Source organism: Hyperolius riggenbachi, chromosome 10 (genome assembly GCF_040937935.1).
Source record: "Hyperolius riggenbachi isolate aHypRig1 chromosome 10, aHypRig1.pri, whole genome shotgun sequence".
In the NCBI taxonomy this organism is placed as follows: Eukaryota; Metazoa; Chordata; class Amphibia; order Anura; family Hyperoliidae; genus Hyperolius; species Hyperolius riggenbachi.
In genome coordinates, this window is record NC_090655.1 from 196,820,082 (window position 1) to 196,847,752 (window position 27,671).

At 45.1% G+C, this 27,671-nt stretch overlaps 2 protein-coding genes across 8 annotated transcripts in view; one reads left to right on the forward strand and one right to left on the reverse strand.

Moving 5' to 3' along the window:
• The window catches only part of LOC137534178 (N-acyl-aromatic-L-amino acid amidohydrolase (carboxylate-forming)-like), a 95,399-nt gene that overhangs the window by 46,726 nt on the left and 21,002 nt on the right, over positions 1–27,671 (reverse strand). The window contains exon 1 of one of the 4 annotated variants that reach the window (XM_068255574.1): positions 25,200–25,458. The exons of the other annotated variants lie outside the window; for them this stretch is intronic. The gene's annotated coding sequence lies outside the window, so the exon portion shown is untranslated. Of the gene's footprint in view, positions 1–25,199; positions 25,459–27,671 lie in introns of those variants that run through there. 4 annotated transcript variants of the gene reach the window in all.
• The window catches only part of LOC137534176 (oxysterol-binding protein 1-like), a 70,410-nt gene continuing 60,142 nt past the window's right edge, over positions 17,404–27,671 (forward strand). Inside the window, exon 1 of one of the 4 annotated variants that reach the window (XM_068255570.1) lies at positions 17,404–17,541. In XM_068255570.1, the coding sequence (XP_068111671.1) occupies positions 17,519–17,541 (23 nt within the window). In that variant the 5' untranslated portion in view covers positions 17,404–17,518. Of the gene's footprint in view, positions 17,542–25,238; positions 25,694–27,671 lie in introns of those variants that run through there. The other 3 variants (XM_068255569.1, XM_068255567.1, XM_068255568.1) reach the window with 3 other exon arrangements.

The window sequence follows — 27,671 nt, forward strand, 5'->3', positions numbered from 1 at the left end:
TGCTCTTATTATATCTTGCTTGGACTATAGTAATATGTTGCTTGGTGGACTACCAATGAACCAACTGACACCCCTGCGATCTGTACTGAACTCGGCTGCCTGTCTCATTCATCTCTCTTCTCAGTCTTCCTCCTCTGCTCCTCTCTGTCAAGCTCTACATTGGCTTCCAATTACCAAGAGGATCCATTTTAAAGTGTCCCGGAGACAAGATTGAATAAAGGTTTTATACATACCTGGGGCTTCCTCCAGTCCCATGTGCACGGATCGCTCCCACCGTCCTCAGCCTTCTCCAGCTCCGGCTCCCATAAGTTCTGCCAGTCGCAGCCAGTCTGCGCCAGAGAAGTGCGCTCTCTATGTATCTCTCCGTCAACCGCCGGAGAGATACGTAGAGAGCGCACTTCTCTGGTGCAGACTGGCAGAACTTACAGGACCCGTTACAGAAGAGGGAGAACGCTGAGGATGGCAGTATGGGAGCGATCCATGCGCATGGGGCCGCCGGAGAGATACGCAGAGAGCGAACTTCTCTGGCGCAGACTGGCTGCAACAGGTAGAATTTACAGGACCCATACTGAAGAGGGAGAAGGCTGAGGACATCGGCGTGAGAGTGATCCGTGCGCATGGAGCTGGAGGAAGCCCCAGGTATGTATAAAACTTTTATTACATCTAATCTCTGGTTTCCTTTTAAACCTAACCTACAAAGCTCTCCACAATTTCTCCTCATACATCTCCTCGCTAGTTTCCATATACCAACTAACTGTAATCTCAGATCTGCACAGGAACTTCTTTTGTCCTCCTCTAGAATTACCTCCTTGCATTCACATATACAGTACAAGACTTCTCACGTGCCTCACCCCTCCTCTGGAATGCCCTTCCACAGCACATCCGTCACTCTCCAACATTTGAAATCTTTAACCACTTCCCAACCGCCGTATAGACAATTGGCAGCCGGGAAGTGGACCCCGCAAGGACCGCCGTATTGACAAATGGCGGCGGTCCTTTTACGGGCATGGGCGGCGCGATCGCGTCATCCCGTTCGGAAGCGCCGGTGGGTTACTAGCACCTGGATCGCCGCATACAAAGTGTATAATACACTTTGTAATGTTTACAAAGTGTATTATACAGGCTGCCTCCTGCCCTGGTGGTCCCAATGTCCAAAGGGACCACCAGGGCAGGCTGCAGCCACCCTATGTCGCACCCAAGCACACTGATTTCCCCCCCCCCCCCGCCCCAGATCGCCCACAGCACCCCTCAGACACCCCCCCGCCCCCCCCCCCCCCGACCCCTGTTTGCACCCAATCACCCCCCTAATTACCCATCAATCACTCCCTGTCACTATCTGTCAACGCTATTTTTTTTTATCCGCCCCCTCCTGATCACCCCCCCACCCCTCAGATTTTCCCCAGACCCCCCCCCCCAGACCCCTCCCCCCCTCTGTGTACTGTATGCATCTATCCCCCTGATCACCTGTCAATCACCTATCAATCACCCCGTCACTGCCACCCATCAATCAGCCCCTAACCTGCCCCTTGCGGGCAATCTGATCACCCACCCACACCAATAGATCGCCCGCAGATCCAACGTCAGATCACCTCCCAAGTGCAGTGTTTACATCTGTTCTCTACCCTAAACACCCACTAATTACCCATCAATCACCCATCAATCACCCCCTATCACCACCTGTCACTGTTACCCATCAGATCAGACCCTAATCTGCCCCTTGCGGGCACCCAATCACCCGCCTACACGCTCAGATTGCCCTCAGAACCCCCCCTTATCAATTCGCCAGTGCAATATTTACATCTGTTCTTCCCTGTAATAACCCACTGATCACCTGTCAATCACCCATCAATCACCCCCTGTCACTGCCACCCATCAATCACCCCCTGTCACTGCCACCCATCAATCAGCCCCTAACCTGCCCCTTGCGGGCAATCTGATCACCCACCCACACCAATAGATCGCCCGCAGATCCGACGTCAGATCACCTCCCAAGTGCAGGGTTTACATCTGTTCTCTACCCTAAACACCCACTAATTACCCATCAATCACCCCCTATCACCACCTGTCACTGTTACCCACCAGATCAGACCCTAATCTGCCCCTTGCGGGCACCCAATCACCCGCCTACACGCTCAGATTGTCCTCAGACCCCCCCTTATCAATTCGCCAGTGCAATATTTACATCTGTTCTTCCCTGTAATAACCCACTGATCACCTGTCAATCACCCATCAATCACCCCGTCACTGCCACCCATCAATCACCCCCTGTCACTGCCACCCATCAATCAGCCCCTAACCTGCCCCTTGCGGGCAATCTGATCACCCACCCACACCAATAGATCGCCCGCAGATCCGACGTCTGATAACCTCCCAAGTGCAGTGTTTACATCTGTTCTTTACCCTAAACACCCACTAATTACCCATCCATCACCCCCTGTCACTGCTACCTATCAGATTAGACCTCTATCTGCCCCTAGGGCACTCAATCACCCGCCCACACCCTCAGAACGCCATCAGACCCCAGCCCTGATCACCTCGCCAGTGCATTGCTTGCATCTATTCCCCCCTCTAATCACACCTTGAGACACCCATCAATCACCTCCTGTCACCCCCTAGCACACCTACCCATCAGATCAGGCCCTAATTTGCCCCGTGTGGGCTCCTGATCACTCGGCCAAACCCTCAGATCCCCCTCAAACCCCCTTCCGATCACCTCCCCAGTGCATTGATTGCATCTATTTTCCCCTCTAACCACCCCCTGAGACACCCATCAATCACCTCCTGTCACCCCCCTAGCACTCCTATCCATCAGATCAGGCCCAATACAACCTGTCATCTAAAAGGCCACCCTGCTTATGACCGGTTCCACAAAATTCGCCCCCTCATAGACCACCTGTCATCAAAGTCATTTTGAGACATTTGGTTTCCAGACTACTCACGGTTTTGGGCCCGAAAAATGTCAGGGCAGTATAGGAACCCCACAAAGTGACCCCATTTTAGAAAAAAGACACCCCAATGTATTCTGTTAGGTGTATGACGAGTTCATAGAAGATTTTATTCTTCGTCAAAAGTTAGCTGAAATTGATTTTTATTGTTTTTTTTTCACAAAGTGTCATTTTTCACTAACTTGTGACAAAAAATAAAATCTTCTATGAACTCGCCATACACCTAACGGAATACCTTGGGGTGTCTTCTTTCTAAAATGGGGTCACTTGTGGGGTTCCTATACTGCCCTGGCATTTTAGGGGCCCTAAACCGTGAGGAGTAGTCTAGAAAACAAATGCCTCAAAATTACCTGTGAATAGGACGTTGGGCCCCTTAGCACACCTAGGCTGCAAAAAAGTGTCACACATGTGGTACCGCCGTACTCAGGAAAAGTAGTATAATGTGTTTTGGGGTGTATTTTTACACATACCCATGCTGGGTGGGAGAAATCTCTCTGTAAATGGACAATTGTGTGTAAAAAAAAAATCAAACAATTGTCATTTACAGAGATATTTCTCCTACCCAGCATGGGTATGTGTAAAAATACACCCCAAAACACATTATACTACTTCTCCTGAGTACGGCGGTACCACATGTGTGGCACTTTTTTACACCCTAAGTACGCTAAGGGGCCCAAAGTCCAATGAGTACCTTTAGGATTTCACAGGTCATTTTGCGACATTTGGTTTCAAGACTACTCCTCGCGGTTTAGGGCCCCTAAAATGCCAGGGCAGTATAGGAACCCCACAAATGACCCCATTTTAGTAAGAAGACACCACAAGGTATTCCGTTAGGAGTATGGTGAGTTCATAGAAGATTTTATTTTTTGTCACAAGTTAGCGGAAAATGACACTTTGTGAAAAAAAAACAATTAAAATCAATTTCCACTAACTTGTGACAAAAAATAAAATCTTCTATGAACTCACCATACTCCTAACGGAATACCTCGGGGTGTCTTCTTTCTAAAATGGGGTCATTAGTGGGGTTCCTATACTGCCCTGGCATTTTAGGGGCCCTAAACCGTGAGGAGTAGTCTTGAAACAAAAATGACCTGTGAAATCCTAAAGGTACTCATTGGACTTTGGGCCCCTTAGCGCAGTTAGGGTGCAAAAAAGTGCCACACATGTGGTATCGCCGTACTCAGGAGAAGTAGTATAATGTGTTTTGGGGTGTATTTTTACACATACCCATGCTGAGTGGGAGAAATATCTCTGTAAATGGACAATTGTGTGTAAAAAAAAATCAAACAATTGTCATTTACAGAGATATTTCTCCCACCCAGCATGGGTATGTGTAAAAATACACCCCAAAACACGGTATACTACTTCTCCCGAGTACGGAAATACCACGTGTGGCACTTTTTTGCAGCCTAACTGCGCTAAGGGGCCCAAAGTCCAATGAGCACCTTTAGGCTTTACAGGGGTGCTTACAATTTAGCACCCCCCAAAATGTCAGGACAGTAAACACACCCCACAAATGACCCCATTTTGGAAAGTAGACACTTCAAAGTATTCAGAGAGGGGCATGGTGAGTCCGTGGCAGATTTCATTTTTTTTGTCGCAAGTTAGAAGAAATGGAAACTTTTTTTTTTTTTTTGTCACAAAGTGTCATTTTCTGCTTACTTGTGACAAAAAATAATATCTTCTATGAACTCACTATGCCTCTCAGTGAATACTTTGGGATGTCTTCTTTCCAAAATGGGGTCATTTGGGGGGTATTTATACTATCCTGGAATTCTAGCCCCTCATGAAACGTGCTCAGAAAAGTCAGAGATGCTGGAAAATGGGAAAATTCACTTTTTGCACCATAGTTTGTAAACGCTATAACTTTTACCCAAACCAATAAATATAGGCTGAATGGGTTTTTTTTTTAATCAAAAACATGTTTGTCCACATTTTTCGTGCTGCATGTATACAGAAATTTTACTTTATTTGGAAAATGTCAGCACAGAAAGTTAAAAAAATCTTTTTTTTGACAAAATTCATGTCTTTTTTGATGAATATAATAAAAAGTAAAAATCGCAGCAGCAATCAAATAGCACCAAAAGAAAGCTTTATTAGTGACAAGAAAAGGAGCCAAAATTCATTTAGGTGGTAGGTTGTATGAGCGAGCAATAAACCGTGAAAGCTGCAGTGGTCTGAATGGAAAAAAAGTGCCTGGTCCTTAAGGGGGGTAAAGCCCACGGTCCTCAAGTGGTTAAAAGCTCCCTCAAAACTCACTTTTTCCAGCAAGCATATGCTCTAACTTAGGCCATTCCCATTCAACCTCTCGCGTTTTACTCCTTACTAGATAACCTAAACAGACACTGTGCCTGTATGTATACCACATACTTACTCACCTTTTGTCCTCTCCCCCCCACATTCCTTTAGATTGTAAGCTCACAAGGGCAGGGCTCTAACCTTTTTGTGTCTTGGATTTTGTTGTTCATTTCATAGCTTGCAATTTGTTATACATTTTATTGATCATTTATGTTACATCTGTTATTGTTCAGGAGTATGTACCTGATAACCCTTTCTCCCACACTTACAGATCTGCCACCAAGGCCCTTATTCAATTCAAATGACCTGTATGCCGGGCATACACGGATTGTTTTTTATTAACAATCGAGCCGCTGATGGCTCGATTGATAATATCCGACAGGTCCGATTGCCCGCCGGATCGATTCCCTGCTCGATACCCGCGGGCAAACAATAGCAGGGAATCGAGCGGAATATAAGGAATCGATCCGGACGGCCGCGGGGACGGGCGGCGATGCGCAGGGATGCGGCAGGGAGTCGATCCGGCGGCTAAACAAGCCGCCGGATCGCATCGTGTATTCCCAGCATTAGGCCTCTTTCCCAGTGCAATGTTAAAGTCGCACGTTAGAACATTGTTAAACGCAGACTAACGCACAGCAATACAAAGTCTGTGCAACATGCACAGTGCACATGTTGTGTTGTGTGTAACGTATAGCAATATTTAGAAAGTGCTGCATGCTGTGCGTTTAGCAATACATTTGCTGCGTTATGTGTGTTGCACATGCTCAGTAAGGTTTAAAAAAAAAAATGTAACGCATGCGCCGTTTTCGTTCCATCAGTATGCAATGAAAACGGCGCACCGAGAGACACATAACGCAGCAAAATAATGTCCAATTTCATAACCTACATGCGCTGCGTTAGGGGCACGTTGTGCGACTTTAACGTCGCATCCAACGCAACGTCCCAATGTAAAAGAGGCCTTAAGCCACCAACAAGCAAAATAATACTCAGAATAATTTTGGCAGTGCTTTTTCACTTACTTTTTGGTACTTTTTTAATTGCAGAGTGCTGAAAAGTTATTTTAAACAGAAGATGAAAACTTATCTCCTAGGAGAAAACGTACAGGATATCCGAGGCGATAGGTTGTAAAAAAAAAAAAGTAATGACCTATTTAGCTGCTTCTGCGTCTTCCTTTTCCCCAATTGCCCATGATCGCCTGTGCAGGTCGGAAGCCCTCTGCTGCTGTGTCCTCACTCTGCTGTCTGGTGAGCAAGGACCAGGCGTCAGAGGGCCTTCAACCTGCACTGGCACGCACAAAGTCATGCAAATTATGCATGCGCGGTGGCTATTGCGGACTTCTGCGTCTGGGTCAAGGATGCCAACCCAGGGGATGGTTGGGGTCTGGCCCGGACACTTTAGCATGCAATTGGGGGGGGGGGGAGCAGAATGCAGACCGCATCCCAGCAAATTTAAGCATCTGCATAGGAAATAACTTTTTTTTTTTTTACAACCCGTCGCCTTAGATATCCTTTAAGTGAAAAAGTGAATTGCATAAAGGCCCATTTGTTTTACAGAAAATACATGACCTGAATGCAGTCTAGCAATACAGCTGTGCTTTTAATCCTTTTGCAAATCGAGGCCTATGACACTTACTGATGTGCACCAGACAGAATGGCACAGAGTTGGAAACATGCACGGTTTATGTAGCAACATTTCAAAGATGAAGTTCATTGTCTTGGCCTTGCTCATTTTAGAAGAAATGCCCCCAAATTATTTTAAGCCGTTTATTAAAAGTAAAGGAAAACAATAGTACTTCAATATTTACAGAAAGATGAGATAATGACAAATTAACAAAATAAATCACAGCATAAAATATATCAAGATAAATAAAAGTGACTATACTTATGGTTGTTTTTGTTGTCTGAGATTTTCTGGCTCAAGAAGACAGAACTCCAGTAAGCAGTTATACAATGCACAATGCACTTAGCCTTTGCCATTAATTTTTAAATGGGTTAAAGTTACAGGGAGGGCCTCAGTGTTTCAGCCAGTCACTGTATGATTAGGCAGAGCTATAGGGGTGGTCAGTTTCAGGAGTTACCATAAGGGGTATGTAATATGAACCATGTTAACTCTGGACTAGGTCTACAAAGTGTCTTCCTGCCTTCTGCCATGTTGGCTTCTCTAGGCCTAGCAGATGTGTGAAAAGAGCAGCCTCCTCCCACCAGGACATCAAACTAGTGTAGTTTACTCCACGGGGAATTGTTGTATCCTGGTATGAGCCTGTTTTAAGACCCTCTGAAGTTCTCACCTCTGACCAGAAATATTTGTTGGCTAATTTTCAAGACACCTTTCAAAGTCAGGGCTAGTTTCCTGTTGCTTGAAGGAATGCACACACACAAACATAGATAAAAGTGGGATGAAACACTGCTTTTTAATTCCTTAAAAAAAAATAAGTTCAACATTAATTAAAATGTATGAAAAGCATTTCCCACTAATAAATAATAATTGCACATTCAAGAGCAGGGTAGCTTCTAGGCTAGAGAGCTCTCAGGGTGCGTGCGTATATGTATGCTGCTGGTGAGCTGGGTGCTCACCCTGATGCCACTTAAATCCTCATAAAATACTATCCCCCCTCTGAGTCTTTGCAACTCGGAGGGAGATTAACCCCAAATTACCATTATGCACCCCGTGCAGTATAACATTACTGCTATGGGGCGCCTAGTTTCAGCGCTTGACGCTGAGCGACAAAACCACCTGCTTTGCTCAGGCTGTTGGTATAGCCACCTTGCCTGCCCCTAGAAACAGCACTGTTTTGGAGTATGTAACTGATTGATCCTGTAGTCACAAGGGTGCTTAGAAAATGTTACAGTTAGCACATGTGCGATTTAATATAAAACATATTGTTCCACTGCCCTAGAGCTTTACCGCTCACCAGCAGGCCAGCAAGCGCACTGGAAGCGCTGCTACTGGGCACCAGCCCTTGGTGACTGATGCTGATTAGCAGGATGTGCATTTTTCTGTAATTGCAATTTTAATAAAGTGCTTTGCTGGGGACAAAAAAAAAAAAAGAACAGAAGTGAGGTTACACCTTAACCTTACTGGCCTTCCTGAAGATGGATCCAAGATGAATTCAAACAAAAGAAAATAATTCATCAGGGTACCAGGCTTTGGACACAAAAAATGTGTTACAGTTACAGTGCTCTTATTGTGCGGATGTCAAATATATGTTTGTTGGTTTTTTATATGTAGAGTTTCTATCTACTTTAAGTTGGAAATCTAGCTTTCCCCACATGTAGCTTACATTTTAAGTGTACCCGAGGCAACATGTGACATGATGGGATACATAGCTCCCAACTGTCCCTCTTTTGGAGGGACAGTCCCTCTTTGGGAGCCCTGTCCCTCTGTCCCTTTTTCCTCCTCATTTGTCCCTCATTCAGGATTTTGTCCTTCTTTCTATTTAAATATATATATATATATATATCTACTAAAAATGTGTTTGACTCTAAACTTGATTCCCATCCTTTCAATTGATATATTACTACAGTAATTTTCAAATGTTAATATGAAGGAAAATGAACCAGGATAGAAAGAACCAGTGTGGTTTGAATTATAAAACAACATATTTTTCTTATGAAATCTTTATGGTATCTGTGACAGGGGCGTGGCTTAAGTGTCCCTCTTTCTCATCTCAAAAAGTTGGGAGGTATGGAGATAAACGTGTATGTACAGTGCAAAACATATTAATAACCAGGCTGTTTTACTTGATTTATTTTGCTGCTTGAAGGCATAGACATGGAAGTGACAGCTTCTGTCTTGTCGGCGATATAGTAAACATCACTGATAAGCAAATTACAGCAATAAAGGTTTTCCTGGCAGAATACAACTTCTGAGCTCAGAGGAAAGATATAAAAAGGCGAATAAGCAGGGTCAGACTGGGACACTAAGGGCCCACCAAGAAAGTTTTGGATCCGATCCCCTCTCCTCCCCCCAACCCCCCCCCCCCCATTTTGGGCTCACATACACATGTACTCTACAAATTTTGCATAATTATGGTAGGGAATAGATTGTGAGCACTTCTGAGGACAGTCTCCAATAAGGATATGTCCACATACCACGCACTGGAACATGGGCGTGGTCATGATGGGTTATGGGCAGACTTAAAAAAAAACAACACAAAATAAGTAGCGATGTTATTCACAGAGATTAGGTCTTACCAAATACATTTTAGATAAAATAATCAAGTAGTTACATGCCTCATGATAATTCATCAAGTAGTCAAATGGCAGCAAATTTCCTGACAAAATGCAATCAGATTGGCAGCAGATATCCCCACAAAATGCAATCCGATTGGCGACAGATTTCCCCACAAAATGCATTCAGATTGGCGGTAGATTTCTCCACAAAATGCAATCAGATTTCCCCACAAAATGCAATCAGATTGGTGGCAGATTTCCCCACAAAATGCAATCAGATTGGTGGCAGATTTCCCCACAAAATGCATTCAGATTAGTGGCAGATTTCTCCACAAAATGCAATCAGATTGGCAGCAGATTTCCCCACAAAATGCAATCAGATTGGCAACAGATTTCCCCACAAAATGCATTCAGATTGGCGGCAGATTTCTCCACAAAATGCAATCAGATTGGCAGCAGATATCCCCACAAAATGCATTCCGATTGGCGGCAGATTTCCCCACAAAATGCAATCAGATTTCCCCACAAAATGCAATCAGATTGGTGGCAGATTTCCCCACAAAATGCATTCAGATTGGTGGCAGATTTCTCCACAAAATGCAATCAGATTTCCCCACAAAATGCAATCAGATTGGCGGCAGATTTTCCCACAAAATACAATCAGATTGGCGACAGATTTCCCCACAAAATGCATTCAGATTGGCGGCAGATTTCTCCACAAAATGCATTCAGATTGGCGGCAGATTTCTCCACAAAATGCAATTAGATTTCCCCACAAAATGCAATCAGATTGGCGGCAGATTTCCCCACAAAATGCAATCAGATTGGCGGCAGATTTCCCCACAAAATGCATTCAGATTGGCAGCAGATTTCTCCACAAAATTCAATCAGATTGGCGGTAGATTTCCCCACAAGATGCAATCAGATTGGCGACAGATTTCCCAACAAAATGCATTCAGATTGGCGGCAGATTTCTCTACAAAATGCAATCAGATTTCCCCCCAAAACGCAATCAGATTGGCGGCAGATTTCCCCCCAAAATACAATCAGATTGGCGACAGATTTCCCCATAAAATGCACTCAGATTGGCGGCAGATTTCTCCACAAAATGCATTCAGATTGGCGGCAGATTTCTCCACAAAATGCAATCAGATTTCCCCACAAAATGAAATCAGGTTGTCGGCAGATTTCCCCACAAAATGCAATCAGATTGGCGGCAGTTATCCCCACAAAATGCAATCAGATTGGCGGCAGCCGGCAGATTTCCCAGTTTAGGTAGGCAGGTATATAGGTGTCCCCAGTATAGATATACCCAGATCTATAGGTGTCCCCAGTTTAGGTAGGCAGGTCCCCAGTTAGTGGAGGCCCCCATGCTGGAAGGGGGGCAGTGGGCACAGAGCGGCGGGAGGGGGGGGGAAGCCCCCCTCCCTCACCTAGGGCCCCCCCTTCTGCGCTCCCCCCAGTTTAGGTAGACAGGTCTCAGCGCCCCCATGCTGGAAGAGGGGGCAGTGGGCACAGAGCAGCAGGGAGAGGGGGAAGCCTCCCCCCTCCCTCACCTAGGGCTCCCCTTCCGCGCTTTACCCTCCAAAATTGCAGCTACCAGCCACAGCGAGCAGGAATCACTGACCGAGAGAAGAGCTCTGCGTGCCGCTGCTGGTCTGGTCTTCTGCATTGCACTGTCCAATCACGCTCTCACAGGAAGTACTGCGAGAGCGTGATTGGACAGTGTCAGTGCAGAAGACCAGACCAGCGGCACGCAGAGCTATCGCTCTCAGTAAGCCGTTCCGCTGGCTGCAATTCTGGAGGTGGGGGGAAGCACGGAAGGGGGGCCCAAGGTGAGGGAGGGGGGAGGCTTCCCCCTCTCAAAGCTTCTGTGTGCCCACTGCCCCCCCCCTTCCTGCGCGGTGCCCCCCTCCTTTTCAGCACTGGGGCCCCCAGGAAGCGGCTAGGTCCACCCCAATGGAAAAATCAGTGCTTCGGTGGCTCAGTCCGAGCCTGAGTCACGTGTTTTATGTTTGGGACACTAAATAGGCTGCCATAGATTAGAGAAAGTAAAACATTCAACCTACTTTGTAAATGTTTAACCACTCTAGCTTTTTGGACATAGCTCCAAATGCATGCTGGACATAGGAGCTACGTCCATGAAAAATCTTGTCACCGCGGCCAATCACGCATTCACCCGCAGGAAGTCCTCGTCGCTGCCCGTTAGCTTGGAGATTAATGAATGAGAATGCATCAATGAGATGCCTGCGTCATTGCGATTTCGGAAGTAACACATCCATGCATTACTTCCTCTTTAGCATACTAATTGTACCTCATAGAAAGTAATGCATGTGGACATCTTGTGGCCAAATAGTAAAATGACACTTACATACATTTATTTCACCAAACAGACCTACACATAGGTTCCCTTCCGCACTTCAGTCAATGTGCCCGCTTCTCCTGATTTCTCCCTGCCATGTAGCTTGCACTAGTATTAGTTGTTGAATTTGGCAATACATGGTGGGAACCCGAACACATGTGATCTGCACCATTATAGCATGGATCAGCAGGATGAAAGCGTTTCATTTAATTCCGATACTTCCTCCTTCCAAGTAGTATCGGAGCTAAATGAAACGCACCTGGGCTGAATGCGTGTGTTTGGGTTCCAGACCATGTATTGCCAAATTCAAACCAACAATAGCATCATATCACGGGTTTGCTCTTGGTATGTTCAAATACATGTAATATACCTACAGATCACCATGAAGTGGCTGCAGGGTGCCATAGAGGACAGGCAGGCAGAGATAACTCCTTTTTGCAGTAAATATGGAAGACCCAACAGAAATATTAGGGTAATGGAGTTTATTAAAAGGAAGCGCACTACAACAAATATAAACACGTGAAAATTACAGCAAACAATTGGCGATTTACAGAACCCAGAATCCTTATCTATCTAGGCTATCTAACTACAAATATACAATCATGCTGTACAGAAATCGGCAGGCAAGAAACAGAGGTAAAGGCAGAATACAAAGATAACATGTGAACAAGAAAAACCTGATCAGGTATAAGGGATAAAGGTTGTCCAGAAAAACAACAGCTCGGAACCAAATAGCTCAGGGCTAACTTCAGTCTTTAAGGGCCTTAAAGTGAACCTAAAGCCTGGAAAAAAAATGAGATTAACTCACCTGGGGCTTCCCTCAGCCCCCTGCAGCCGATCGGTGCCCTTGCAGCCCCGCTCTGACGCTCCAGGACCCGCCGGCGAACACTTCCGGTTTGGCCGTCACCGGCCGACAGGCATCACTCACGTTCCCAGCCTGTATATCTCCCCTATGCTGCTATTGCGGCCAGGAGGTGCCAAACCGGAAGTGTTCACCGGCGAGTCCTGTGGCATCAGAGCGGGGCTGCGAGGGCACCGATCGGCTAAAGGGGGCTGAGGGAAGCCCCAGGTGAGTTAATCTCATTTTTTTCCCCAGGCTTTAGGTTCACTTTAAGGTGCATTTGCACATAAAATTTTGAGTAGCCAATGTCACCACCTCCATATAGTATTAAACATTAGCTACACAATCTCTTCATAGTTCTCAAAATCTGTTGGGTGTCATACTACATGTATATATGGGGGCTACCTAACATCGGGGGGCTCCACTGGCTACCACATCACAGTTTGTGGGGGTAGAACTTTTCCAACTTTGCCCTAGGAGCTATTAAGAGGAGAAACTGCACATCCCTTCTCTGCCCGGAATCCTCAGTAATGTACTCTCTTCACCCCCCCCCATTACTGAGTTTTTTCTTCTTAAACTGTTCTAATCCGCAAAAGAAACCGTTCTGCATAATAGTAAGAAACTTCTCAACTACTACTGCGCCTGCGCAGTACGCTCCAGTCCACGTGGTGGTGATTGACAGTGGCCTGACGTCATCACCGCGGACCGGGAAGCAGAGACGGCGAACGGCTGCGGGCAGAGCTGCGGCGAGGGACATGCTGAGAGCTTGGGGCTGGACGAAGCCCTGGGTAAGTAGCCCTTATTTTACCTTTTATTGCCTGATAACTTCTTTAAGAAGTGCTTCATAGCAGTTCTACAGATAGTGCAGCAGTGAGACATGATTTGTGAAGTGCTCCGCACCCCTGCTGCCAGGTGTCTTGTGAAGCTGTTCTGTGCTTAACCTTTCCAGTGCTAGGCACTGATGCAATACAGCACATATATTGGTTACCTCAGCAACAGCAATTTCCCTCACACACTGCACTGTCTGAGTAACCTTCCTAACTCCTCCTATTCCTAACAGTTTAAGAAGGAATCTGCGCTATGTAGTGATTTCTTAGGATGTCTGAGACAGTACTGCACGGATTTCTAGAAACCTACCAATATTTTGTCTCAGACACTATTGATAAATTGTCCCCACTGTTTCCCCCCTGCCCCTCAGTAAACCCCTTTGTTCTCACTCCACAGCACCCTCAAACCAGTCCTCACTCTTTCCCGCATACCAATACTAGGGCGCACACATGCACAGTAACTGTTGCCTTTAACATTTGTGCATCAATTGTGACTGGGACACAAGTGCTATACAGACACAAAAACCCAATGGCCCACAGACTGCTCAAGAAAATGAAAGGAACACTTAAACAACACAATGTAACTCCAAGTCAATCACACTTCTGTGAAATAGAACTGCCAACTTAGGTAGCAACACTGATTGAAAATCAATTTCACATGCTGTTGTGCAAATGGAATAGACAATAGACAACAGGTGGAAATTGTAGGCAATTAGTAAGACATCTATGTACATTAGGGTCTGCACACCCATAGAAATAAACCAACAAGCCGAGAAACTCTGTATATTCACGCAGGGTGCAAGGTTATACAAAATACCTCAATAATACAAAAAAGAACATGCACACCAGCCAATAAATGTTTTTAAATGCAATGCTTATTATTACAGTGAAAAAACTTTTACATAGACCCCGATACACGGGCAGGATACAAACATTAACATCATAGCAAAATTTAAACTGTACAGCAAGCAGTGAAACAATGTTACAATATCCTGACAAAACAGAGATGGAGGAAAGTCTAGATTACCCAACAGCAGCGCTGTTTCGAGGCAATTTAAGCCTCTTGATCACGGGCAAAGAAAGTCCAAACAGGCAAACAGCAGATAAGCAACAGATGCGATCATGCAGGGCGGCGTCCTCTTCCTGCTGTGTCCAGACAAGGTTTTAAATACCCATCATAGAACATGATGCATTGGAGGGTCTGCGTTCAGACCCCGAGTTAATTATTAAGAGTGCCGATAAAGGCAGAGCTATTGTTTTGATGGACAGGGCTGATTACTGCAGGGAGGTAAGCAGACAACTTGGTGACCATATGGTTTATTGCAAACTGCGGTTTGATCCCCTCCCAGTGATTAAATGTAAGATTGATGATCTGGTGAAAGGAGCGTTTGAGGTGGGCACAATAGACAAGAGATTATTTGATTTTTTGATTACTGATTTTCCCTTGACCCCGTTATTTTATGTTTTGCCCAAAATACATAAGACCCTTGTTAACCCACCTGGAAGACCCATTGTGGCTGGGACAAATTCTGTTTTTCAGCCTTTAGCAATTCTACTGGATCAGATGTTTTGACCCAGTGTGGCGAACATGCGTTCATATTTGATGGACACCACACATTTTTTGTCCAAACTAACGAATTTTGGGAATTTTCCTTCTGAGGGCCCGTTTCCACTATCGCGAATCTGCATGCGTTTCCTGCATGCAGATTCGCACAGCCAATACAAGTGGATGTGCCTGTTTCCACTTGTCAGTTTTCCTGAGCGTTTTTCTGTGCAGGATTTTTCTGCACGGCAGAGCCCTCAGAATTCGCCTGCGTGTGGAATGCATGCGAATCACTGCTAATGTATTTAATAGGGAAATCGCCTGCGGCTTTGGCATGCGAATTTTCATGCGAATTCGCATGGAAATCAATGAAAAAACACACCGGCACTGCCATGGTTAAATTCGCATATAGCGTCTTCCATGCGAATTTTCATGCGAATTTGCATGAAAATTCGCATACAGCGGGCATGCGAAATTCGCATCCGCATGTGAATTTTAACCGCGGCGATTCGCACCGCACAAGTGGAAACGGGCCCTCAGTGTATACTATGTACTATGGATGTGTGCAGTTGGTACACATCCATTCCACACAGTTTGGGTTTTTGCATTTAAAAACATTTATTGGCTGGTGTGCATGTTCTTTTTTGTATTAAATTAGTAAGACATCCCCAGGAGCACTGCCAGAGCTCTGCAAAATGACCTCCAGCAGGCCACAAATGTGCATGTGTCTGCTCAAATAGCCAGAAACAGACTCCACGAGTAGTGCTGTGGAGTCGGAGTCGGGAAGTTGGAGCAATTTTGGATACCTGGAGTTGGAGTCGGTGGTTTCATAAACCGAGGAGTCGGATAATTTTTGTACCAAACCAGCAGCCCTGGTAACTATTAGACTAAGGGGTCAGAGTCGAGGAGTCGGAACGATTTTGGGTACCTGGAGTCGGAGTCAGAGGTTTCACAAACTGAGGAGTCGGATGATTTTTGTACCAACTCCACAGCCCTATCCGTGAGTCAAAAGTCAAGTTTCACTCAGGGAATTGTGAAAACTAAATTAATCTTAGTTGATTTACAGCACGTTGAGGACATCTAGTGGCCATTTGTTATAATAGCTTGTGTGCTTTAGGATACCAGATGTGAATAAAGGTAGAGGAACTGGGGGAGCAGGCATATACTATCACCTGTCCTGATGCCCCCCTCCCCCCCGTTCTCCTCTATAGTCCCCCTATCATAGCTAAAAGCCCCCCAGAGCCATCTTCCAGGTCGCCGGAGTCCGGCTGCTTCCCCATTTCTCTACCTTTATTTGCAAAACCAAAGCTTGGGTTTAAAAAGAGATGTTTACCTAAACAGAGGGAAGCCTCAGGACTCTATTGAGGCTTCCCTCCAAGCTCCGATTGTTGCCCCTTACTCGGCGCGGCCCCCCTCCACATTAGGGCTGCCATCCTCTCCTGTTAGGAGCGCAGCCATGCAGTAGCACATTCTCTTTCTTATTGTTGAGGAATGCACCTTCACAGATTTTGGAAACTTCTTTTAGCATGTTTTGGGCTGCACCGGGGCTGGACTTGCATGGACAGCCAGAGGTGGACTTGTTGACAGTGGCTTTGAAAGTCCTTCACGTCTAGACTATTTTCCGGACAATGTATTTGCTGATTTCAAATTCTATTGAGACCCTTTTAAACCCCTTACCACACTTATAAGCTACTATAATTATTTATTATTATTATTGATTTATAAACCGCCAACATATTCCATGGCAATGTATAAAGTAAGAGACGAACACGGAGTACATAATAATAATAGAGACAGAGGAAATACACCAATATACAAAATACAGAATTGGTACCAAGATACAGAATCGATACAAAATACAGAATTGGTAATGACAGTGACAAAAGTTTTCTTTATTTTTAAAAGTACTTAGTGAATGGCAATAAAATATAGAGAAACCGAGAGCCCAATATAGTGTAGTATGTTAAAACATAAACGAAGTAAGGCAAATCAGTGAGAAGAATATACTCAAACGTGGGTTACCACACAAGCAACCACTGTATAGGCAGGTGAGGAGATTAGACCTGTCCTCACTCAGGATTAAGAAGTCGCTCTCTGTAGATGAGAAAAAGGGGTAGATCACCCCTCCACCAGGGGTGGACACGATTTTGCAGTAGGAGAACAGAGGCGCCAGCAGAATAAAAGTGGATAAAAGCTTTAAAATTTGCTTGGAGGAAGTGGTGGACTTACCTCCATAAAGCAGACACGAAAGACTGTCTGTATAATAGTAATCACATTTATTATATGGTACCCCAAAAGTGCAATCGCTGAGGCGCTACACCTGCTACTGCTGGAATTCTGTTTTGTCCCCACTTTATTGCCTTAGTAAATGGCAGTTGCTCCATCCAACTGTCAAAAAAGTGTTCAGCATGCAGGGAGGCTGGCCAGTATCTTTGTATAAATCTTTTTCAGGGAATGTCCTTATAAAAAAAATAAAGGCCATGCTGAGAATCACCCATGAAGAGATGAACTACCCCAAAACCTGTCGGTAATGTCAGATTTCTACTACCTACTGTAAGTGACAATAACATTGAAGAAAAGTAATGTAGGGCTCATTTTACTCTGGAAGAAAAGTACTTCTTATTTGTATGTGTTTTAAATTTTAAGATTTTTTGAGACAGTTCCTCTTTAACACACTCTAGTCTGGATGGACAATACAATACTTCAGGTAAGCGAATCTTTGGAAAGGCTAGGATTATTTCTGCTCAAATCAGGTATGTAGCTGTAAAAATTACCGTAGGTTGTTTTATTGTAAACTAGTGACCTAAGCCTATTTAAAAACGGGCTCTAGATCTGTCACCGCCGCGTGCGCACACCCGCCTGCTGCGCACGCACACAAGACCACCCGCCCACACCACTGCTATCCTTACAGCTAAGTGAATGCATTCCCTTGCGTAGTTACCTACACTGCGCAGAAGTACCCAGTTGTTTGTAGGTGTTCTAACTCTGGCCCTGCAATATTCATAGTGCAGACATGCAAACATTCATTGCATCAAACCTATCTAAAAGATTAGGATATGTGTTCCTAATCTTTTAGAACACAGTGCAGCTGTTACGTCGCAACACTCCTTTCTGAACATACCTTCGGCTGCGTACACAAGTGAGATAAATGTCTTTTGAAACAAACAATCAATGACCAAAAAAGATAACGACTAATGTTTGCCTCTTAATCTGTCAAATTTATCTCGATGGATTTTTTTCTGACATTTGGTGTGTATGAGATCACAGATATTTCCTAATCTGGGTGTGCACAGTACAAGCATGATGAAAGCAGTGAATGGACTACAAAAGAATTTGGGTCTTTTGTATGAACTCGGTGTTCTCCCCAGGCTCTTTTAGCCGGGTGCTACACCCAGTTAGTTTTGGTGAGCACCCGGCTGTCATCGGCTAACCTCCTCCTATGCTGTGAGCAGAGTTGCGCACAGAAGCACCTGCCCTGCATTCTCTCATCTCACCCGGCCCCTTTTTCATGCCACCCGGCTACTATTTCATGCCACCGGCTGTAAAAGATTTCTGGGGAGAACACTGGAACTGATCGTTTGCATGTGTACAATAATGTTAGAACGATCAGTCATTCAAGCCTTCCTGTCAAACCCATGCAGCAGATGGGTTTGACAATGGTGTACACGTGAGAAGTGGAACGAAAATCATACATGATTCCAAACATTTTTTACAAATCAATAACTGCAAAGTGGCGTGTGCGTAATTATTCAGCCCCCTTTGGTCTGAGTGCAGTCAGTTGCCCATAGACATTGCCTGATGAGTGCTAATGACTAAATAGAGTGCGCCTGTGTGTAATCTAATGTCAGTACAAATACAGCGGCTCTGTGACGGCCTCAGAGGTTGTCTAAGAGAATCTTGGGAGCAACAACACTATGAAGTCCAACGAACACACCAGACAGGTCAGGGATAAAGTTATTGAGAAATTTAAAGCAGGCTTAGGCTACAAAAAGATAAGCATTGAACATCCCACGGAGCACTGTTCAAGCGGTCATTTAGAAATGGAAGGAATATGGCACAACTGTAAACCTACCAAGACAAGGCCGTCCACCTAAACTCACAGGCCGAACAAGGAGAGCGCTAATCAGAAATGCAGTCAAGATGCCCATGGTGACTATGGACGAGCTGCAGAGATCTACAGCTCAGGTGGGGGAATCTGTCCATAGGACAACTATTAGTCCTGCACTGCACAAAGTTGACTCTTATAGAAGAGTGACAAGAAGAAAGCCATTGTTAACAGAAAAGCATAAGAAGTCCCGTTTGCAGTTTGCCACAAGCCATGTGGGGGACACAGCAAACATGTGGAAGAAGGTGCTCTGGTCAGATGAGACCAAACTGCAACTTTTTGGCCAAAATGCAAAACGCTATGTGTGGCAGAAAACTAACACTGCACATCACTCTGAACACACCATCCCCACTGTCAAATACCGTGGTGGCAACATCATGCTCTGGGGGTGCTTCTCTTCAGCAGGGACAGCGAAGCTGGTCAAAATTGATGGGAAGATGGATGGAGCCAAATACAGGGCAATCTTGGAAGAAAACCTCTTGGAGTCTGCAAAAGACTTGAGACTTGGGCAGAGGTTCACCTTCCAGCAGGACAACGACCCTAAACATAAAGCCAGGGCAACAATGGAATAGTTTAAAACAAAACATATCCATGTGTTAGAATGGCCCAGTCAAAGTCCAGATCTAAATCCAATCGAGAATCTATGGCAAGATCTGAAAACTGCTGTTCACAAACGCTGTCCATCTAATCTGACTGAGCTGGAGCTGTTTTGCAAAGAAGAATGGGCAAGGATTTCAGTCTCTAGATGTGCAAAGCTGGTAGAGATACTCTAAAAGACTGGCAGCCGTAATTGCAGCAAAAGGTGGTTCTACAAAGTATTGACTCAGGGGGCTGAATAATTACGCACACCCCACTTTGCAGTTATTGATTTGTAACAAATGTTTGGAATCATGTATGATTTTCGTTCCACTTCTCACATTTTCACCACTTTGTATTGGTCTTTCACGTGGAATTCCAATAAAATTGATGCATGTTTGTGGCAGTAATGTGACAAATGTGGAAAACTTCAAGGGGGCCGAATACTTTTGCAACCCACTGTATATCTAACGTGTACGCAGATTAAGGCCTCCCATCTGAAAGTGTACCCGGGGCAAACCTCAGGTACTCAAGTGCATACTAACCTAAGAAGAGGCAAGCCTGATGCTTCTAATGATGTCCTCCAGTCCCCCATTGCCTAGAGCAAACAACCCGAAGATTACAGACAAGGGCTTGTTGCTAGAAACATTGGGGCTGCACATCAGGGCTCGCCGGTAGGAACATCAGGGCCGCTCTCTTTTTTCAGGCACCAGTGTGGCCATAGTGCGCCTGTCTAAAGACAGCTGAGTTCCGTATATCGGTCATGAGCCATTTTCAATGGTGCCTGATTGGCAAGTAGTGAAATGAACAAAAGGCGGGGACCAGAGCCTGCAGTACTAAAGTAGTTAGAAACAAAGAACGGGTTTACATACAGACTAACTTGAAAATCCTAGACAGGGCATTTGTCACCCTGGTGGTTCTTCAGCTGTTATCAACCAAGCCCTAGGGAAATCTCTAGCACCAGACTCATTGATGCTTCTTTTGGGAGTGTATGGCTGGAAGTTTTCGCAATATCGTCTGGCTCAGCATATAGCCAAGGCTGCTAGGTTGCACATTGCACCTCAATGGTTACAGCCCATGCTGTCCCTAGAACTCACTAAATCAATTATAACCGACGTAATGATCTCAGAGAGACTTCTTGTCATTGCAAATTATATATATCTCCAAGAACTGCCCCTTTCTGACCCTGGACACTACCAAACTGATCATCCATGCCTTCATCATCTCCCACCTTGATTTCTGTAACACCCTCCTGTCTGGCCTCTCCTTGAAACACATTGTATCACCCTTCAGTCTCACTGCTCAGCATCCACATCCCCCTTCTGTAAATCCCTGCACTGGCTCCCTATCCGATTCAGGATGCATTTCTAGATTCTACACCTGGTGTATAAATCTGTGCACAAAAAAACCTGCCCTACCTGCATCTTAGAGCTTGTTTACAGGTATACAACAAGCCACCCCCTCTGGTCCTCCAATGACCTTCACCTAACTGCCCTGCACATTTCCCACTGCCATGCGCGTCTAGCTTTCTATTGAATACTTTATTCTAAAGCCCTACCTAGTGTGTTCTTCTCCCCTCCCCTTAGATTGGAAACCTTTGACAGGGTCCTCCCTTTCCTAGTGTATTCTACATGATCATGGGCTCCTTTACAATGACCACCTCGTACTTGCTGGGCCTTCCTAACCAGACTAAAATCGCATGATCATGTGTTTTGTACCGTTTGCCCTGTATAACTTTGTTCTATATTGTATAAAGTTGTTACATTACGTCTGCCATCCTTTGTATCAACGTACATTTTAATTGTCCAGTGCTGCATAATATGTTGGTGCTTTATAAATACAATAAATAATAATGCCATGGACTTGTAGGCGTCTTATGTAAATGGACTATGATCACAATAGTAGAAAAGTAGTGTGCAAATACCAGTTGTCAAACATCACCAAAGGCATTCCTTAGCTTGCTGATAAAATCTATGTGGGCTGTTTTCACAGCCCTAAAGCCCCGTCTACACGGGGAGATGTTGTAGTGATCCGGTGGCTCGATTAGCCGCCCGATTGCCTCTTCCGCGTCCCTGCGCGTGCCCCCCGCGTCCCCGCTCGCCGCATTCGATTCCCCGCTCGTCCCCGCCGGCGCCGCTTATCTTCCGCACGATTCCCTGCCATTGTCCCCTCACGGGGAGCGAGCAGGGAATCGGCGGTGCGGAGATCCGTCCTGTCGGATCTTATCAATCGAGCCGCATTAGCGGCTCGATTGATAAGCAACATCGCCGCCGCATCTACGCGTGTAGATGCGGCTTTAAGGTGGCCACACACCATACAATTAAAAGATCCAATTGTACACAAATTTGATAAATATGATCGGTTGTCCCGAAAAATAAAAACTTTTTTTTATTTGTTCGAGAAATCTGATTGAATTTCCATTTTTTATTTGATAAAAGAAGGTTGGGAGTGTTGGATTTTTCTGATCAATTTTTATGAAAATTGAATGGTGTATGGTAGATTGTCAAATACTTGATGTACAGATCCAATCAATTTTTTCATGATTGGAGAAACATTTTACATATGTGTGTGGTACATTGGTCAAATTTTTGAAATGTTACAATCAGTCAGAAAAATTGTTTCCAATTCTTCAATTGAAAAGATACTTTAAAAAAAATGTATGGTGTGTGGCCACCTTTAAGTTGCAAACAGAAATTGGAAGCGACATTCCCACCTACTCGCCTGACAACAGATACAATATTAAATGATCCTTCAAGGATGACGTCTACACTCATAGTTTGTATTTGGGACAGGAAGTCATGATGACAAGCTACAGTTATAAACTGTGACGGGTTTTACTGTAACCCTTTCTTCCCCACCACAAGTTCTATAATGGCCTCAATTCACTAAACAGTTTAGACTAGTCTACAGATGGTTTGTAGTCTACTGATGGTTTGGTGTAATGTTTTAGACCTGTTTTTAAACAATTCACAAAGGCAAGCAAGGAAAATCCACGTCCACTTTTTCTGATAGAGATTAGACCAGCTGATTTCTGTCGGTAAAGTAAAGCAGCCCATACACTCAGCCGATTTTCTGGCCGACCGATCGATCCCGATCGATTGCAAATCGGTTGGCCAATCGACCGATCGATGGCCGATTTCGATCGATTTCGATGGATTTCCATCGAACTTGCAGGGTGGAAAATTTAGGTCGATCTGAAGAGATTGCTTATCAGTTTGCATTGGCCTTAATGGAAATCTGATGGCAAAAAAATGCCATCAGATCGAATTTCAATAGATTTCAAACTGAAATCTGTTGGAATTCTATCCTGGTAAAAAATGTTCTAAAAACGCATCAGATAGACCATCAGATGCATTTCTTATCTATCTGCTGCCAATCTGACGAGTGTATGGGCACCTTAATTCTGTGAGGTATTTTAGGTGAGGATGGAACCTTTTGAATGAATTATGCAGGAGTGTAATTGTATTCAGTAGAGATGGGAAGTTCGGATCTTTTCAATGATCCGGATGATTCGAATCGGATCATTGAAAAGATATGGATCTTTGATCCGAATCTCGGATCATTTTACTACCGGCACATTGGGGGGTGAAATGAATAGCAGGACAGGTCTTTCCCTGCTGTGGACAGGAGAAGGGGAGGGAGTGGACACACAGAGAAGGGGAGAAGATGGACAGAGGGCAGGGAGTGGACAGGAGAAGGGGAGGGGGTGGACACACAGAGAAGGGGAGAAGATGGACAGAGGGCAGGGAGTGGACAGGAGAAGGGGAGGGGGTGGACACACAGAGAAGGGGAGAAGATGGACAGAGGGCAGGGAGTGGACAGAGAAGGGAGGAGGGATGAGCAGAGAGCAGAAATGTTTGCTTGCACACAATACCCACATGCTGCAATCATATGCTTTACATGTATTTCACGTATATGCTCATCTGTGTACTTTGAATGCAAACCTCGCACAGTGAAATAAAGCATTCCCAGAAGTAAAGTGCAGCTGTTTAGAGCAAGTGCAGGAGGATCATTTTGCACAGCAATCTTAGTATAAATACTAAATAATAATAATAATAATAATAATAATGATCAGTGCCTGCAAAGTTACTGAGCTGTGCTGAGCCAAAAGCTTCCAATGTGTTCACTGTGCACAACTACGGAACAGACAGCCTATAATGAGCAGCACATTGCAGCCAGTATGTGTGCTCTACACCCTAGGTTCTCAACGTGTGGTATGCGTACCCCAGGGGGTACTCCTGATGGTTCCAGGGGGTACTCGGGCTTGATATGTTTAACCAAGAATAACAAATTTAGAGTTTAGAAAATGATAAATCTTATTTAAACAACACCAAATTAGTTTTTTTAGCTAATTAAAAGCAATAGTCAATGCTTGGACTTTGTTTAGAGCCAATTATCATGTACTACAATTAAATATATATTTGTCAAGGGGTACTTGTGATAATATTTACTATGCTAGGGGTTACTTGGTGAGTACAGGGTTTTAAAAGGGGTACATAACAATAAAATGTTGAGAAACACTGCTCTACACATATCTGGCAGTGGCACCCATGCCCCCTCTCTCTCATCTACCTGTCTCCCTGCAAGGCTGGCTCCCATCCAACAGAGCGATCCATCTCAGCTCTGCTTCCAGGACCCCTCTGCTCGCTGAGAAGGGGCGTGCTGCTCCTGGCCCCGCCCCTTTTGCGATCCGAATCACTCATTTTGATGATTCGACTCACAAAATAGATTCGGATCAAAGATCCGAATCGTTCATGATCCGGACAACACTAGTATTCAGAGAATAGCTTGTCAGAGGAGAAGAATGTCAGTCATAGCTACTTGTTTGTAAATTGCATCTTTTGATCATTTCCCCTGCTTTACCCACCTAATTAACAAATGGTTTAGACCAGGTCTAAAACATTTGGTAATAGTGAATTCCCCTTTGATGCAACTGACCAAACCATCAGTACACTAAAAACCATCCGTAGACTAGTCTAAACTGCTTAGGGCTCGTTTCCACTAGTGCGGTGCGAATCACCGGGATTCCACCGCTGACTAAATCGCATGCGGATGCGATTCCGTGTGCATTTTTTGCCGCGATTTCGCTTTGGCAGGGTATATGCGAAGTTAACCATGTCACTGCCTGGTTCAATTTACATTAGTTTTCATGTAAACTGAATTCGCACGCGAAATCGCGGCAAAAAATGCATGTGCGTTTTCCCTATCAAATAGCCTGCAAATCGCCTGCATCCCACACGCAGGCAAATTCTGCAGGCTCTACCGTGCAGAAAAATCCTGCACAGAAAAACGCAGGAAAAAACTGAAGTGGAAACAGGGCCATCCACTTGAATTGGTTATGCGGGCAGATTCGCTCTAGTGGCCCTTGTGAATTGAAGCCATTGAGCCAAGTCGCTGCGAGGAATAGGCGAGAAGTCTTCATGAAGATGGATTCAGAGAGGATTATGTGTGAGGTCTCCTGTGAGATGGGGGCCGTGGCTTGTGTGCATCTGTGTAGCTCGTTATCCCGGCCATATAATACAGCAATCACCTCAGGCTAGATTCAGTTATTCCAGTTAATCAGATAACAGATACACTTTGGAAGCTTGGCTATAGCATCGATCACACGCATGTCCAGCCTTTGCCCTTTTCTGCTATGGCTCCCCCAGCATCGGGCCCGCCTAGGAAGCGGTCATCCTACGGTCCCCGCCTCCCAGGACGCGTCTTCTGGTTCCGGCGGCCCCCGGTTCCGGCTCCTCGGTGTCTCCTGATGGCGGAGGTGCGAGCGGGTCCCCCCGCTTCCGGTTCCGTCTCCCCGTCCCTGTCTCCCCCTCCCGCACCTACCCCACCCGGTTCCCTCCCGCCTCTGCCCCCCGCCCCTCCGCCACCCGGCCCCGCCCCCCCGAGGGACAGCTCCAGCAGCAGCTCGTCCAGTACCAGTTCTGGTTCTGCCAGGGAGGGCTGGCTGTTCAAGTGGACCAACTACATCAAGGGCTACCAAAGGCGCTGGTTCGTGCTGAGCAATGGCCTGCTCTCCTACTACCGGTATGTAGCAACCCACCTGTGTGCCCCTCACCTACCTCTATCTGTTGCTCTAGCTGGGGGGGAGTGTCTGCAGCACTGTGTATCCTCTACATGGACCCCTTCTCATTCATTCTGCTGAACGCAATGTCTATTCTTGACTCACTCCTGTATTATTTCTGACAGTCTAACTTTCTTTATGGGCCACAAAGTCTGAATGTTTGTGTCTACGTGGAATACTGCTGTCAAGTCTTCTTGTTTTTAAAGTGGACCTGAACTCAGGGTGGAAGGGAAACACAGAGAAATGTACCCTGTATAATTTAGAGAGTTTAGCCTGTCTAATTCCCACACAAGTTGTAATTTGATCTCTCCCCTGTGTCAGCTGACTGTCAAGCAAATAAGTTAATTTGAAAGCACAGGATGTTAACAATATGTCTGTTTCCATGAAAAAAACAAGTAGAAACACTGCAGATTTATTGCAGGATTTGTATCAGCAGTAAGGCCTTGTTCACATTACAAATCTCAAGCACTGAGCAATTTTAAATGCACTTTTCCCTGCGCTCTGCACTTAGAAAATCGCTTTTGCTGAGCAATTAACTTTGGCACTTACGGAGGTCAGTCAGGAAGTGAACTTTTGAAACCCGGAAATGAATAAATACAATGTATTTATTCATTAAAGTGCTCAGGAAATTGCAATTCAAAGCGCTTTTTTAAGCGCTTTGCGATTTCCCTATACCTTTTATTGAACGCAAACGCTCAGAAAATGGGACAGGAGCCGCGTTTGCGATTCAATAGAAAGCGGAGCGCTCATATATGAACACTCCCATAGGAAATCATTGCACGAGCGCTTTTAGAGTGATTTTACAAAATCGGCTGCGCTTAAAAAAACCGCAAACGCTCATAGTGTCATCAAGCCCATACAGACGTTTTTCTTATACGGTTGTTATGATGTTGCTTATCTTTTAGAGTAGAGAGTTCAGAGTTCAGGTCGGCTTTAAAGGGAACTTCCACATTTGATGTAGATAACTGTAATTACAGATGGGTGCTTGCATAGTTTTTTTTTTCAGCTGAATAAATATTAAAACTGCCAATGTTCAGATTGCTCTTCCTAGCTACAGTACAGTGCTTTTAGTGCTATCCACATTAGGGCTTTTCCAACAAACTAGCATATGTGTATGTTAGTTAACAGTCAACATACCTATCAATTGTGTATGTTATGTTAACATTCCTATCAATTCACCATAAACTGTTTGTAGGATAGCTGTAGTAGAATATCTGTAAATTTATTCTTAGCCCCCCCAACCCCCCCCCCCCCCCCATGCAACGCATCTTATTGATCACATCCTCCCCAAACTTGTTCTCCATTCCGGGGAACAGGTTGAATGGATCTGATTGATTAACATAGGATCCTTTTGCATCCGTTAGGAATCAGTTCGTTTAGTTCTGCGAAATGAACCATTTTTTTTTTTTCATGCACAAGTGAACTGGCTCTAATGCTGGGGATACACGGTACGGAGCGCCGGACGAGCGGTAATCGATCCGCATGGACGAGCGGGGACGCGGCGGGAGTCGATCCGGCATCTAATCGGCCGCCGGATCGACCCGTGTATTCCCTGCATAAGACTGTCCAAAGGGTATTATTTCCATGTAGGAGTAAGTATCTGCACAGATCAGGAGCCACTGTTACTCGATTTCAGCCACTGGACTAATCAGTTGAGGGGACAGCAAACTGTGACAATATCGTATGGCAGTTTTTGTTTAATGCTCTGTGGAATAGTTGTTGTACATGCATATAAAAATAAAGCTAAGGGATTCTTGGCATTTTTAAAGCCAGCGAGAAAATTACGTTACCGTGATTGGGTGGACAAAACCCTTTCAGATAGGCTGTACTAATAGTACACCTACACTGTTCAGCCAATTAGAAAGCTTCACGTTGCAGATGATGCTGTGATTGGAGAACTGTTCCCTCTGGACATGCATGCTGGCTCACCTCAACCATACT